At 37.6% G+C, this 15,769-nt stretch overlaps 2 protein-coding genes across 3 annotated transcripts; one reads left to right on the top strand and one right to left on the bottom strand.

Moving 5' to 3' along the window:
• The first annotated feature begins 172 nt into the window (after nucleotides 1–172).
• SMC1 (structural maintenance of chromosomes 1) lies at nucleotides 173–7,324 on the top strand. 2 transcript variants are annotated; one of them, XM_066295454.1, is made up of 21 exons: nucleotides 173–393; nucleotides 461–594; nucleotides 973–1,093; nucleotides 1,367–1,478; nucleotides 1,838–1,986; nucleotides 2,200–2,368; nucleotides 2,435–2,610; nucleotides 2,819–2,927; nucleotides 2,988–3,137; nucleotides 3,311–3,555; nucleotides 3,691–3,904; nucleotides 3,956–4,186; nucleotides 4,236–4,379; nucleotides 4,431–4,553; nucleotides 4,717–4,848; nucleotides 4,902–5,085; nucleotides 5,363–5,805; nucleotides 5,860–5,978; nucleotides 6,039–6,400; nucleotides 6,532–6,851; nucleotides 7,022–7,324. In XM_066295454.1, exons 2-21 carry the CDS (start codon nucleotides 483–485, stop codon nucleotides 7,085–7,087), a joined length of 3,681 nt encoding a protein of 1,226 aa, XP_066151551.1. In that variant the 5' UTR covers nucleotides 173–393; nucleotides 461–482; the 3' UTR covers nucleotides 7,088–7,324. The 2 variants fall into 2 exon arrangements, with proteins under 2 accessions (XP_066151551.1, XP_066151558.1); XM_066295461.1 differs by having other exon boundaries at nucleotides 440–594.
• Nucleotides 7,325–8,414: 1,090 nt separating this feature from the next.
• Erk7 (Extracellularly regulated kinase 7) lies at nucleotides 8,415–11,438 on the bottom strand. The gene is made up of 4 exons (XM_066301544.1): nucleotides 11,143–11,438; nucleotides 10,885–11,091; nucleotides 10,548–10,828; nucleotides 8,415–9,295 (listed from the first exon to the last, which is right to left on the bottom strand). The coding sequence occupies exons 1-4, from the start codon at nucleotides 11,400–11,402 to the stop codon at nucleotides 8,538–8,540; spliced, it is 1,506 nt and encodes a 501-aa protein (XP_066157641.1). The 5' UTR covers nucleotides 11,403–11,438; the 3' UTR covers nucleotides 8,415–8,537.
• Between the last annotated feature and the right edge of the window lie 4,331 nt (nucleotides 11,439–15,769).

The following is a 15,769-nucleotide window of genomic DNA, read 5'->3' as shown; positions in this document are numbered from 1 at the left end:
CAGAAAATGAAACAAATTCCCTGTGCTTTTCAGGTATTTCCCATCTTAATTAATTATAAGTAATTTTTCAATATTTGCAATCTGCCACTCGAATTACTCTAACTGCTCTAGGTGTCGTTGTAAGTACTACAAAACTTCCTGATCGATTGACGTTTGTCTGTCCGTTGGAAATGAAGGTTGGAATTTGGCTTGGTAACTATATGTAACCAACCAAAGATTTCTTCGTTTGTTTTGATGATAAATTTTCAGTTGTTTATAATTTGTCTAGCGAAGCTCCATAGTTTTCTTCCTATAGTACTTATCCTTATGATGATCAAGTAATAATCCCGTTAAGTGAAACTCTTTTTCTGAGGATATAGAAAGTTGCCCAAACGAACTCTTCCTGCAAAGCTGGTAAGATAGCATAAAAATTTTACCGCGGTATTACCGTTATTTACAGGGTGCCTTCCTGTTTTAATAGTTCGGCCTTAAATCAAGTAAACATGGGTCCCCGATTAAAACACATTGAAGTGGAGAACTTCAAGTCATATAAGGGACGTCGGATCATAGGGCCACTGAAGCCTTTCAATGCAGTTATTGGCCCTAACGGATCGGGTATGCATTAAATTACTATTTGTCTAATGCTTTGTAAGATAAAAAGTGCTAAAAATTATTTCTTGAACCTATAATATCAAACATATTAGTTGAAAAATTAGTATCATGAGGATTTAGAGAGCTCCAATTTATTTTTTTCGTGAGAATAGTATAGAATGCTATATATAATAAACATTTGACTAGTAATTTCAGTGTCATTCAGTAGTTAAATGTTTTAAAAAATCATTATTGAAAGAAGCTTCAAGATGGGAAGCCAATTTACTTGATCACTCAAAAGCCGTTAGAAGTGCTTAGTAGCAAAAAAAATTCTTTCTCTATAAATTACTTAGTAATTCTAGTAATTATTTCATACACCATCAAATTATATTGTACTTTCAGGCAAATCCAACTTTATGGATGCCATTAGTTTTGTTATGGGTGAAAAGACCCAAAGTTTAAGAGTAAAAAGGCTGAGTGATTTAATTCATGGAGCTGCCATTAACCGACCTGTGTCAAGAAGGTGAATATATTAGCTTAACAGTTGCATTATATTTTGATATAATTTCACTTAAAATTTGGATTCATATGAGTGGACGTCTAATAACCTTGCCATACAGTTTACTCTACAAAGATCTAACATTGACAATAGGTAGCATATGAATTCATATAAGACATGCCTTTGATATTTTAATACTTGTTTAAAGTTTTTGTCGAATTATTCTTTTTTATATGCAACTCATTAGGAATATTCACTTATATATTAGTGTATTTTCCAATTGAATGTACATTATAGTGCATCTGTCACTGCAGTATTCATTCTGGATGATTCTGAGGATTTAGAGAGAGAAATGGCATTTCAAAGATCAGTCCAAGGCTCATCTTCTGAGTTCAGGATCAACGGATCTGTAAGTCCTTATTTCAATTATAATAGGTCATATTAAGGCTGTAATTGAAGTGTGTGGGTGCCTTTTGTAAATTTTTAAATCGTCACAAATTATGAATTAGATTTGTTAGCAGGGAGTTTTTGTGCTTTACAGAACAATGTTATTTAAGATTTGTAACATGGTTTAAGCAGGCACATAAAATATAATCTGCTTCATGGTAAGACTACACAAATTTGCAGGGACATTCTTTTTTTAATTGTGTAAACATCCAAATTCTATAGTATAAATAAGTCTGTAATGTTGAGCCCTAAAGTTATTTGGTTTATTGTGTTTGACTTGATTTTCTTGTGGCTATTGTGCCTGTTCATATTATTCCGCAGGTGGTTGCTGCGAATGAATACCTCGCCGAACTAGAAAAGCTAAAGATCAACGTGAAAGCAAAGAATTTTTTAGTATTTCAAGGCGCAGTTGAATCAATCGCCATGAAAAATCCGAAAGAAATGACCGCACTTTTCGAGGAAATCAGTGGGTAAATTTGCTCTAGCCTCTATATAGTATAATTGGCAACATCACTATCACTTTTGAATTTCGGACGTTGTTTTACCCCAAATTTCTAAATTTTGTTTAGATTATTTCAATGTTTCCTCACATAATAATTGAACATTTCTATTCTTTTTGGACACCCTTTTTTTTTAAATATCTTTCTTACAAAGAACCATAGATATCACATATATTTATTTAGCTCTGGCACTCTAAAAGAAGAATATGAGAGGCTTAAAATTCAGCAACAAAAGGCACAAGAAGAAATGAATTTCGCACTTCAGAAGAAGAAGGGTATCAATGCGGAACGAAAGGAAGCCCGCATGGAAAAAGAGGAAGCTGACAAATATTCTCGATTCAAAGACGACTTGGTAAGTGTTCTTTATAAAGTTTTTTGAAAATGTCCTGTAAATGAAATTATCTTTTGGTTACAATAGAACGAAAAATTAGTCGAACATCAGTTGTTTAAAGCATTCCATAACGAACGCGCCATGAAGATTCGGGAACAGGAACTGAAATCCAAACAAAAGGAGTTAGAGAAAGCCGAAAAGAAGAAGGAAAAGTTAGAGGAGATTCTTAAAGAGAGGAAGAAGGAACACGGAAAATTAAACAGGTTCTGTTAGATTAATATGAGTAGTAATAGGTTTACCTCTATAGTTTTGTGACTCATTCGGATATATCAGACCCCTATCAGGATGAATCACAAAACAAGAAAGCAATATCATACTTTTGCTTCCTGTATTAATTTTTGAATGTCTGGAATTTGTTCGTATTTCTAATTTTCATAATCTAGTACAGTAATGTGATTATTTTAATTCCAGAGAATTGGCTGTTATTGAACAACACATCCGCGAAGCCGAAGTAGAGGTCTCGAAAAAGAAACCAATGTTCATAAAAGCTAAAGAGAAAGTAACTCACGTTCAAAAGAAGGTAACTAAGCTTGGATTATGTTGTGATGGGTTGAGCAAAGGAACGATATGCCTGTTCTAGGTCGACGGCGCATACAAAACTTTGGAACAAGCCAAAAAGGCTAATGACGCACACATGAACGATATTAGTAAATTGGAAGCAGAACTTGGAGAAGTTGAAAAGGCGAAAGGAGAATACGAAGAACAAATTGCTGGTGAATCTCAGAGTCAAGTAAGAGTCTCCTTTGTCTTAAGTGGGCTGATATACATATGTATTTTTGCTTAATTTGGTTCAAATAATATCACCTAAAATTAGCAACACTTCAATAACTAAACACATTTTTATCATTATAATTTTGATGGAAATTGAAAAACCGCATACTTACACATTTATTATTTAAACAGGGCCGTGATGTGCATTTGGAAGACGCCCAAGTACGCGAATACCACAGATTAAAGGAGGAAGTAGCTAAAAGGTCGGCTAGGTACATGCAAGAACTGGATTCTGTCAATAGGGAGCAGAAGGCCGACCAAGATAGGCTGGACAATGTATCCAGCAAGCGTACCAATGCCGAAAACAAGCATTCCCAAAAGACCCATGAAAAAGAGGAGATGGAAAAAAGAATTGAGAAGTTAGCGGAGCATATTCGGTAAGTTCAATTTGGTGTTTGATGTTTTGATAGACATTGTCAATTTTCCTATGATAACGTACGAAATTGTGTGTTGAAAATTTGTTAGATTTTTCGTTTATTTAGAAACATGCTAGAATTTTTTTTTATTTTCAGTACAAGCGAGCAGGCCTTACATGATCAAAAGAAATTGTTGAACGATTTACAGTCAGATGTGGGCTTTTCAAAAGACAGAGTTGGTGAGATTCAAAAGCAAATGGATGAAGTTATGGAGCAGCTCGGCGATGCCCGAACTGACAAACACGAGGACTCCAGGCGCAAAAAGAAGCAGGAAATCGTGGACCGCTTCAAGGCCAATTACCCAGGAGTGGTAAGTTTGTTTATCTTGCCGTTTTGAACCATATTATAGTAGGTATTTCAGTATGATCGCATGATCAACATGTGCCAACCCATCCATAAAAAATTCAATGTGGCTATTACCAAAGTACTGGGCAAGTACATGGAAGCCATCGTGGTAGACAACGAACACACAGGCCGACAATGTATCAAATATTTGAAAGAGCAGTTTTTGGATCCTGAAACCTTCCTTCCATTGACGTACTTGCAAACAAAACCTGTTAAAGAGAGGCTAAGGAATATTACGGATCCTAAAGTGAGATTCGGAATAGTTTTACCTCTTTGCTGAACAATTTTTATTTTAGGGAGTTCGGCTCGTCTACGACGTTCTTCAGTTTGATCCCCCGGACATAGCAAATGCCGTGATGTTCGCTACTAACAACGCCTTAGTGTGCGAGAGTCCGGAAGATGCCAGTAAAGTTGCTTATGAACTTGGTGGAAGATACGACGTATGTGAACAAAAGTACTTAACAATTTTCGTAATAAAAACAATGTTTTAGGCCGTAGCTCTTGACGGTACTTATTATCAGAAATCCGGAATCATTTCTGGAGGCAGTGTTGACTTGGCCCGTAAAGCCAAAAGGTGGGATGAGAAGCACGTGTCCCAGCTAAAAGCACAAAAGGTAAGGAAATTTGAAAAATATATAGCGCTGATTGTTGAAGCAGTGACGGTATCTAAGGGTATGACCGTCAGGTAAGTTTAAGAGTCGTAGTTTGTGTAATCATTGTTGTAACACCGATTTTTAGTTCAGGTCAATTTTTCAAGAAACTGTTTTTAATTAACAGGAAAAACTCACAGACGAACTACGAGAAGCTATGAAGAAATCCAGAAAAGAATCCGAAATGAGCACTGTCGATTCTCAAATTAGAGGTCTTGAAACAAGACTGAGATACGCCAAAGGAGACATGGAAAACACGGTAAGTGTGATCAAGATTGCGTCGTTTGAATAATAAACTCAGACGAACTTTAGAAAAGGCAAATCAAGTCTATTGAAAGAGAAGTCGCCACTCTGGACGAAGAAATGAAGCGCTATGGTCCCGAAATCGAAGCGATCGAGAAGGGTATGCACGATCGCGAGCAGAAAATCGAGGAAATTAAGCTGCGTATGAACACCGTGGAGGATGATGTTTTCTCAGATTTCTGTGCTGAGATTGGTAAGTGATACTTATTCAACTTTATCGGTGAAGTACGACAGTTTAGAGCTCGCTTTTATACGCTTATTATATCACTACAAAAAATTGACACAATCCAATAATTGAGGTTTCTTATGTTCACTTTTAATAAAATGGAATCATTTTAACATTTGGCAACATTGATGTCACGATTTTTCTTTCGTCTCGATTACAATTTTAATTTTCGACGAAAATCTTGCCAAATGTAGAGAATTACAGAGGATTACAAGTAATACTTTAATAATAATTTTTTTCTTAGGCGTTAAGAATATTAGACAGTATGAGGATCGTGAGCTGCGCGCACAAGAAGAGCGCAAACAGAAACGTTTCGAATTTCAGAAACAAATAAATCGCATTACTAGTAATTTGGAGTTCGAGAGAAGTCGCGACACGCAAAGCAACGTTAGTCGTTGGGAGCGTACCGTGAGTGACGAAGAAGAAAAGCTGGAAACCGCCAAGAAACAGGAAGCCAAACAGAGGGATGAAATTGATAAGGAACTGAAGAACTTGGACGAGCTCAAGGCACAGAAGATGTCCAAGAAGAAGGAAGTGGAGGAAGTAGACGAGGAATTGGGGAAGGCGCGCAGGGAGGTGGGATCTGCTAATAAGGACGTTCAGACCATTCAAAAGGCCATCGTGTCGATTGAATCGAAAATTGAAAGCTTGAAGAGTGATAGGCACGCCATCTTGCTTCATTGCAAAGTAAGTGTGAGGCTTTTTTCCAACCGATTTTCCTAGATGTGCAATTTTTCCTAGATGGACGATGTGGCGTTGCCAATGTTGGTGGGCAATATGGAAGATATTGTAGCTGCTGACCAGTCCCAGTCATCTAGCGATACCAGCAGTACCTCTCAGCAGTACGAACGCGAAGCTAGGTAAGTTTTAACTTTGAACGTCTTCAGTATTCTCTCATTATCGATTTTTCATATCCCCAGGATTCAAATCGATTACAACATGTTATCGGACGACCTAAAAGATTTAGAAGAAAGAGACGAAATTAAGAAAAGAGAAAACAAGCTGCTGAAAAGCATTCAATCGCTCCAAGATACGTTGCAGTCTATTCAGGCGCCCAATATGAAGGCGTTGGAGAAGTTGGAAATCGCCCAGGGAAAGTTGCTCTCCACCAACGAAGAGTTCGAAAATTTCAGGAAGCAGAACCGGAAGGCCAAGGCGGCATTTGAGAAAATTAAGTTACAGAGGTATGAGAAGTTTACGGCCTGTTTCGAGCATGTGGCGAAGGAAATTGATTCGATTTATAAGCTATTGGCGCAGAATCAGTCAGCGCAGGCATTTTTGGGTAAGTAGTGCAGACTTTTTTCTTTTTGAAGATCCACAATCAGGGATTGGCAGTTGAAAGGTGTATTAAAAATTAACTGTGACTACATTGCAAACTCAATCATTGACGACCTTATGAACCCTTTATGACAGGTGCGGAAAACCCAGAGGAACCCTATTTAGATGGCATAAACTACAATTGTGTAGCGCCAGGAAAACGGTTCCAACCCATGTCCAACTTGTCAGGAGGAGAAAAGACGGTTGCCGCACTTGCTCTACTTTTCGCCATACACAGCTACCAACCGGCACCATTTTTTGTCCTAGACGAAGTAGATGCTGCTCTTGATAACACAAACATCGGAAAAGTGGCGAAATTCATTTCCGAGCAGACCGAAGCCTTGCAGATCATCGTAATATCACTGAAAGAGGAGTTCTTTTCTCATGCTGACGCCCTTATTGGCATTTGCCCGCAGGTAAGTGTCGTTTTATTGTTTGGTATCATCAAACAAAAGAAAAGAGTTTAATGTTGTTCCTGGTACCAGTAACACTGTCGATGGAATATTGTGTTTTCATTTGTTGTTTTTGCATTACGCAATGCAAAGTTTTAACAGCGTTTGACAAGATTTTCTCTGTTTCCTTCCAGCCTGGCGACTGCTTGATCAGTCAAGTTTTGACTATGGATTTAACGGGCTTCGAGATAAATCATTAATTTCATTCGTTTTATACATCTTCTATTATATTCCTATTTCAGCTTATTCTTAAGTAAATAACTTAGAGTTTTATTTTTTTTTTGGTGAAAAATATTTTCAGCATTTTTAATTTCGTTGGGGATTCAGTTCAAATCCCGTCATATTATTTTAGTTGGTTTTGATGTGTCGTGAATTAACTTATTTTTCATTACCTTTGGGGTAAAAATAAATAAAAATCATGCCCTTTGGAATAGAAATGTTCTATGTACAAAGAAGTATTTTACTTCTCATTCCACATTATTTTTCCTTGCTCCTTCTCTGTTTTTTTCCTTTCTTAATTGAAGTTAGTTTCGTCTTGAATGGCAGTGTGTCAACAAAATTATTACTACGGAGTGTTCGTGTATAAATCTATTTGATACTTCATTTTTGTCACACCCTGTAGCAGGCTACAGACTAGTGTAAAACGGAAAATAAATTAAGAACTGAATATAATCACCTTTTCCGCAAATTTTTGTACTTCTGTAGTATCACTCTCTTAGTTAGTGGTCAGTTCGTGACGAAGGTCCGCTTTGAGAATTTGGTTTTTTAATTTTCTTAACTCTTCCTATAAGATTTGAGTTAAAAAAATTCAGAAAAATTAGTTTATTTTGTTGTGTGCACAAAGTTGCTCATTTCAGTATATTGTTGTTTTAAAATGTTCTTAACCGTGTCAGCCTACGGAATACGAAATTGCGATAGTAGAGCCACATCTAAAGCGCCTTCTGCATTTTACAGATGCAAATTTCCGATATAGCTATGTTGATAAAAAATGATTTCGCATGTTTTATGAAAATCTTAACCTCCTAATTTCATTCCCATTTTCCTTGAAGCAGCTTCCAAGGTATTTGTAAGGTTGGACCCGGTCAACAGCAAGACCGAAGAGTAACAATGTAGAGTCTACCTCGATGTACTTTACGGCCATCAATTTAGGTAAGCCGTGTTAAAGGCGAATAGCGTTAATAATTTCACTATGGCACCATGTAGTTTTTCAACCCAACAGTTTTTTCCAGTTCATATTTCACAGGGATTTTCATGGATGGAGGCGATCCAAATACGTCGCGAAGGTTTTTTTGTAGGTGTAAAGATTTTTTTGTAGATGGATACGATACCAACTTTTCGTATTCTTACGGGGAGAACATAATGGTTGGTTGAGTGGGATGTAGCATGTCTACATACATATATGTTTTAAGAACAGCAAAGAAAAGGTATCGAACCGTTTCCGGATTGTTATGTTAAAATTATTGATAACAGATGGTAGATCTCGGTAGTAAGTCTTTAATATTTCTCGACTACTGCCATATAACGTTAGATACTGGCATATATGCGTTTATTTTAAAGAACGTACATAAAGTGGTGTACATTGATAAAAAGACTGTCACAAAATATCAAAAAGGTGATAGAAAACATTGCCTAGATAATACTGACGGGTTACTATCGCAACCCGGAGGCCCTCAGTTCCATCAGGGCGCTTTGCGTGATGATCCCGTGAGATTTATTAAAACTATTGAAAGAGTGATACAGGTTTGGCTTTGGGGGGGTAATTCTCCTCTTCGGCACTTCCGAGTTGGATTTCATTCGAAACTTACAATCGCCTCCTGAATTGAGGGTGTGGGCCTTTTCCAGTCCTACATGTTTGTGGCTTACTGGAACTTTGGATTCGTATTTGTTGAACTGCGTGTTTTGAACGCAAGTAGGCTGAGTCTTTTGGTAAATCTTAGATTCTGAATGGGACATTACGTGGGACTTGTCCTTGAGGGTTACGTGGGAGCGGATATATTTTTCGGCATTTTTGGAAACTCTGGAGTAAACTTCAGGAACGAAAAGCTTTGGTTTGACAATCGCCGAGGACTTTTGTCCAGCCTTGTGGTTGTGGTTGGACATGAGCTCGTATAGCTTATTTCTGTAGTCGTCCACGGAGAGTCTGATGTCGTCGTTTAAAGGAATTACAACATTCGAGGGCATTATAATTTCCTGTTCGGGGTCGTGGAACTTAGCTACATATTCGTGTTTCAAGGCTTCGTCCGCCTTAAGCCTCTTATGCGGGTTGAACACTAGGAGTTGGGTCACTAAGTTGGTGGCGTCTTCCGGGACACTAGTGCCCAACATTGTTTGAATGGGCAATTTCGTTACTGATGAGGCGTTTTTGATCATTGAAGAGCCCACTCCGGATATACAAACTTGATTAATGTCTAAAAAAAATAATAATTGTAATAAGCTAAGCAACAATAATTGGAGCGTAATGGTTATTTATGTCACCAATTAGGCAATGCACGGTTTTGTGAAACGGATGGATGAAAACAGGTCCTTCAATATGACACGAGTTGCATAATGGTGTAATATACCATGAGTGCGAAATAGTATTCTCTCACACATTTTGTAAATAATGGCGAATTTTTTGAAAATTGTTTACGACACTATCTGTTTCGGGTTACTTTATGTGATTTTATTACTGCGCATGTCATCATGTATTATAACTTTACAGCGCTAAAATGCGCTTTTTTTTAGCAACAATAATCATATCAATACTCATTTTTTCCTTTAGCGCCCAAGCGTTCGTCATGAACAAGAAATACAATCATGAATCAGAAACCCGGATTTCTTTCAAAAGAATCGATGAGGTGATTATAAAATGCCCCTTCTTGCTCCTATAAAGCAGACATTTTTAATTATTCAGAGGTGCTTGGGGATTTTTAGATCCAAACAGTGGTTTTTTCCACTATGGATCACAATTGGAACTTCTAAAAAAGCTAAGGAATGTGATTCGTAAACAATAAAACGGATTTGGACCACAAAAAATGACAAGATCAAGGAATGCTGCTACATCTTTTCAATAGAGAACAAAAACGTATTCCGGTTCGTTATAAACAGTCAGAGATATTCGCAGTGTACCACCGGAATTCCCGGAAAATATTTCTTGCTGCTTTTGACGATACGGAATTTGTTTACTGCTGGAACAGAGCAATAATCGCTTCTTTTATTATCATCGCATTTCTGGTTGCTTCTTAAAGATGAGTGATTATGCTCTGTATTGGTTGAATCTCATGACAAACTCATTTTGGTAAACTCAGCATTTGCGATAAAGGATTCGTGTTGTGTGTGTATGAGATTTTTATATCTATGACCGCTTGCAATTTTCGTTATTACTGCAAGTCATCATTATTGCATTCCATCATCCTTAGGTATCCCCTTAAACTCCTTAAATATACTTAGGCACACATTTCATTCCACTATTCTTAAACATCCATCACCCGCCTGCAGCGAATTTCTCCTCGTTGGTTTGATACTCGACCAACTTATTTACGGTTTTATTACTTCGGTCTTCCGATTTTCAAATGACCCAACAGATTGTGCATCGTTTCAAAATTATTTAAATTTACTGCAAATTTACATATTTAAATTTCCGCATGGTTAAATGAAGATTATGTGGAAACTGTGGTATACCTTCAAGCGATGGTGTGGGGATTGTAGCCATGATCTTCTCCACTTGGTTCACAGTGGAGGACCCAGGGAATATGGGCTTGCCAATGGACATTTCCGCTAAAATACACCCTAAACTCCACATGTCAATGCCCTTGGTATATCTCCTATTCGCTATTAGTATCTCAGGTGCCCTGTACCATCTAGTTGCCACATAGTCAGTCAAAGTTGGGTCGCCATCGCTCAGCGTCCCTTCAGACCCTTGGGTCAAGGATCTTGCCAGTCCAAAATCAGCTATTTTGCACCTACATTTGCCAAAAATCAACAACTTACTAAACCACTATTGAAAGTAAATACCCACCTACATAAACTGTCTAATAAGACATTGCTGGGTTTCAAATCCCTATGTATTACGTTACCAGAGTGTATGTATTTCATGGCCTTTAGCAACTGGTACATGATGTACCTCTTGTGAATATCCTTGAGGATGTTGCCCCTCTTGATGACGTTGTGTAAGTCTGTTTCCATATACTCAAATCCGAGATAAATGTCTCGGTTATTGGCCGCTCTGAAAACTCCATAAACTACGGATTTTTTCTCAATAAATCTAAGTTTTTACCTGTGAATGCTGTGCAATTTAACTATATTCGGGTGGTTTTTAAACGACTGCAGGAACATAATCTCCCTAAAAGTCCTTTGGGCGTCAGTCTGGTTCCTGAAAGCGTCAAAAATTTTCTTCACAGCCACTATTTCTTTAGTTTTTCTGTCCACTGCTTTCCAGACGATGCCATAAGCGCCTTTGCCCAGTCTTTTTTGAATGTCAAACCGCTTCATTATGTGATCGTCTATCTCGGACATTTTGTCCTTTGATTGTGCCATTTCGAGGCTTAAATAGGGCTGTCCGTTTTAAGTAAAACTGAAGTAAAAAGCCATTTTTTCCAATTGGTTATGATATAATTATTGTCAGCATGATTGACAGCTTCGCAGGGGCGCACAGTGGGGCAACTGCAAAAAGAGAGTAATTTAAATATTTAAATCTGCCAAAAGTGGGTCATGGGTGGTAAAAGCGGGAATTCAGGGGTTGCCGGAGTAGGGGTGTTAATACTCGTATTTGTCTTGCAATCAGCAAAGCTTTCTGAAAAAGTAGGTTAAATTATTAATTGATTCTTAATGGGTTTTTAGGTCATTAGTTGCTTTTAGAGGGCAACTGAGAAGTCATTCATATTATCTGAGTGTTTAAAACTCTTGTGGAAGACATTACAGATCTCATTTCTTGATAGAGATTCTACGAAAGTTGAACCTTAATCGCCCGTTTCATTTCTCCTTTTTGAAAATTTTTATTTCAAAACGTTTCTCGTCCCTTAAGAAGGAGAATTTATTGAGTTATTTCAGCTACAAATAACTGATTTCGATACTTCTGGAATCAGAATAGTTCCAATGTGAATTAACCTTTTACTTTAAAAATCAGAAGGCTGATACAGCATGATACAAGACGGTTAGGATAGGAAAGGAGGTTTTTGGGAAAACGGGAAATCTGATAGAAGGTGTGACATATTATAGTAAGGAGTGAGAATATAAAGTTCACTCACACAAGAAAACTTTGATTCACCAGAGAAAAGGTGACCAAGGCTTCCTGTAATAATTAGTCAGGTAAAGAAAACCACTAATTTAAGGCAAGTGAGAGGTGATAAAGTGTTTGGAGAAACCGTACGACTAGGGCAGCCCCGGCAAGCCAGGTCTGAGCAGGAACCTTTGGTCGTGGAAACCCGACCGGGGAACTCTTGGTCGTCATGTCCCTGCTATTTGACGTACTTGCTACGTATAGCAACTGTCATTCAATAACAATTCTCAAGTTACTAAGATTTTGACATATCGAGTCTTAGAGAGACTGTAGATCGAGGGCCACAAGGAAATTGAAAACCAATCGTCTCCAAGTTAATTTACAAAAAGAAGGTCTAAAGAGATTGTCATATGGTGTGTAAGTTAGAAAAGTTTTTAAAGGCCAAATTATTAACATGTTGTTAAATTTAACATCAAGCTAGTTTTCAAAGAAATAAAGAATTTTTCTATGAAAATTATCCTGCAGTTAAGGTTAATTAAAAACTTGGAGAGAATTTACTTGCAAAAGCAAGCTGTGAACGAATTGATTTCTTGCGGAAAATTCATATGAACACGCCAATGATTCTTTCCGCAACAAGTAGTACGATTACTGAGAGATGATAAATATTCGGAGTTTGAGAAAATTTAAAGTTCCTTAGAGCAAAGACCCGGGACGGTGATTAATCACAATCGGCAAATTGAGTGACTGAAATCTCGAAAGAAAAGTAGTTAATCACTAACAATGAACGAATTCATCTGGGGAAACCAACGGGAAACTTTTTGCATTTCCCGGTATGTACGCTTTTCAGAAGCGAAATTACGAAAATGAAAAACGAATAGATCCGTTTGCTTTATTTATATGTAATTCTGATGGTAATACGCATACTGAAATTAAAACTTGCAATTTCTTTCGACTAAAACCTTAAAACAAAAATTTGATTACTCACCAAAATTCGCTAAAACGACGATATGAACGTAGGGAAACGTCTTCCCTTCATCGACGAAACCTACTAACCAAATTACTCAAAACTTATTGAATAACAGACCATTATAGCTACCTTTTTCCCTATAACAAAACACCACAAAATCCGTGCTAGTTCTCAGTTGGCCCGAACAATATTGACTATTCGTTTTATAGGGGTCCCTCTCTCAGGAATCAAAGAATGTTTTGTCATTAATTCTGTATAAAATAAATAGGTTTGTTTATTCGTCATGTTCCACATGCAATAACTGTGTCGTCATGGTGACAATCAATGGGGTAGCGAAGCAGGAGCAAGGCAGAAACAGGGCAAAAGTCACCCCCCAGTTACCCTTCTTCATATCTATCGGTGATAGCGGACTGATTGAATTGTTGAACTCTGAAAGTCCGATCACGCATGCCATTTAAGATTTGGTAATTATTTATGTTTATTGTGAATAACAGAGTTCACCTTGATAGCTCAGTTTAATGGGGCACTTAGTTCGGCGGGGGTGGCTTTTCGCTCTTTACGAACTATCGTTTCTACTACTTGCTTGTTCATATACGCACCAGGTTTCTTATTTCAAATAATTCTTTTAAGATATAAAGCAAATTAGCTCTCGGTGTAATAAATACCACTCCGAGGCAGTTTGAGATTCTCACTGCCTATTGAGGTGCGATGATGAAGGCAAACAGGGCACAATTAGCAATATTTGATTAACTACAGAGGTATCTATATTTAACTCTATTTACGTCAACACAATGGGTCGCAAATGAAAATCGATTTTCCTTATTGGGTCAAACTTATAATGATTATTAATTAATTGAAAAACACACAATTTGCACTCAGACCTTAGTTAACACCCCGGCTATACGAGGCGGGTAACACTTACGTCAAACTTACGTAAAAGAGCGCGTAATCATGACTGCGGCCCAACATGAAACTCTGTTTTTCACAAAAATATCAGTCCAAATTCGCCCAAGGGTTAATACCGGACACACCCTATAGATTCAGGTCAACATTAACCTGTTTTCCATTTATTGCATTAATTTCGAAATGACTTATGGGTTTCATTATGTCTACGAACTGCAACGAGTGATTTGCGTGAATTATTGTTGTCCATAAAACGAGCTTTATTATAGAGATTTCAGTGCGGAATAGAAATAAAAACAGATGTATAGGGTGTTTTATTGTTGGCACATTTATTTTAATTGGATATAAATAGTGAAAAATGGAGAAGGAAGGGATAATGAGACGTAAACTCTAAAAACAGGCCAAGTCATAAGAGTTACAAAACGCACCTTAAAGCTCCCTTTAACTCTGAGATTGCCCACGTTTAGTTAGTTTAAAATTGCATTTTTCTTCTCAGATCGATTAAGACTAAATAAATTCAAAAGCAAATGGCTATCGCAAGGCCTCATAAGGAAAAGGCGTCGGGCTCAAGATCTGAGCTCCAGTGACATTTGTGAAACAATGCGATGAATAAAACTCTAAAGTCAGTTAATAGTGCTGAAGAAGAAAGCGACATCTGAATGACGGGTTATAATTCGCGAGATTTTTTTATCCCCTTGTATCTTCCCTCCCTTTCTTCTAAGCGCGGGTGCAAAAACCAGAATTTGATGACGGCCCTATGGCATTTTTGATCTGCGAATTGCCCCTGGCGCCTATTTCTTGGCTTCGGTTCAAAATCTGCGATTCGCACAAGTGTGTCTCCAGAAACCAATCGGAAATTCGTGTGACGGTTCCAAAGATAGTGCAACGTCAATACCCTAGAACTGACCTGATACGACATCTGTAGCATTCGTCAAAAGCTAAGAAGTATCGATTTAATTGTGGAAAAAACGAATCGATATAAGCACATCCATGATGGATTTATAACAGATGTCAATGACGTTTCCCGGAGTGAAAATATTGAATTTCAATTAAAAATCGCGAGTTTTTCCTCGCGTACCCATGAGGGGTGAGTTTTTTAAATTATTACAAATCGATATCTCGAAAATAGTTTAGATAGTTTCCTGGCGGAGGACGGTAAGATGTCTTTACCGCAAGGAGTTCCGAGCTGAAAACAGAGCTTTACGGAACGTGTCCGGTTAACAGTGTTTACCGCACCCGTTTATTTAAAAAAATTATTATGCATTTTTCAACTTCAATTTTTACTTTACTATTTCCACTTTTTAAATAACTTTAACTTAGTTTAACAAAATTAAAACACAATTTAGAATTTGGGAGTGTGCGAAATTATTTTAAGACAAGAGTGAGACGCATTTGGGGGCTGAAGTGGAGTATTTCGATCAATTTCTCAACCATGGTAGGCGATAAATTAGTTACTTCTCGAAATTTATGGTGAGGGAAAAGTGAAAAATGGCATGTTGTTGGTATAGAGTTATTAATGAAGGCCATCCCATCCGATAGGAATGCTTGCCTCACGTGCGGAGCGAGTGGCTTAACTCTTCTGAGGCGATGATACTCATCATACGCGAGTACAATTCTGCGCTTCGTTTACAGTTAAACATTCGTATCTTTCACAAGTTCTAAAAACCCCATTTAAACAACTCCGTTAGGGATCGCTGTTTGTCCTTCAACGCCAAATCCCATTGCACGAACTGGCCGCGAGTAAATCAACATTTCTTGATTTTCCCAGGAGTTTTTCCAGGTTAACATCCGGGCTTCAGTGATGTCCACAAAGTT

The sequence above is a fragment of the Euwallacea fornicatus genome, chromosome 2 (assembly GCF_040115645.1).
Source record: "Euwallacea fornicatus isolate EFF26 chromosome 2, ASM4011564v1, whole genome shotgun sequence".
Lineage (NCBI taxonomy): Eukaryota > Metazoa > Arthropoda > Insecta > Coleoptera > Curculionidae > Euwallacea > Euwallacea fornicatus.
The sequence above is the reverse complement of the archived record's forward strand: the minus strand, read 5'-3'. Positions and strand labels throughout refer to the sequence as shown.

Bases quoted from the DNA above. Each gene is read 5' to 3' on its own strand.
- Erk7 (XM_066301544.1), bottom strand. From the start codon at position 11,402: ATGGCACAATCAAAGGACAAAATGTCCGAGATAGACGATCACATAATG. The intron at 11,092-11,142 runs GTAAAAACTTAG...TGGAGTTTTCAG, and splicing joins AAATTGCACAGCATTCACAG to AGCGGCCAATAACCGAGACA. The intron at 10,829-10,884 runs GTGGGTATTTAC...TGGCAAATGTAG, and splicing joins TTATTAGACAGTTTATGTAG to GTGCAAAATAGCTGATTTTG.
- SMC1 (XM_066295454.1), top strand. From the start codon at position 483: ATGGGTCCCCGATTAAAACACATTGAAGTGGAGAACTTCAAGTCATAT. The intron at 3,556-3,690 runs GTAAGTTCAATT...TTTTATTTTCAG, and splicing joins AAGTTAGCGGAGCATATTCG to TACAAGCGAGCAGGCCTTAC. The intron at 3,905-3,955 runs GTAAGTTTGTTT...TAGGTATTTCAG, and splicing joins AGGCCAATTACCCAGGAGTG to TATGATCGCATGATCAACAT.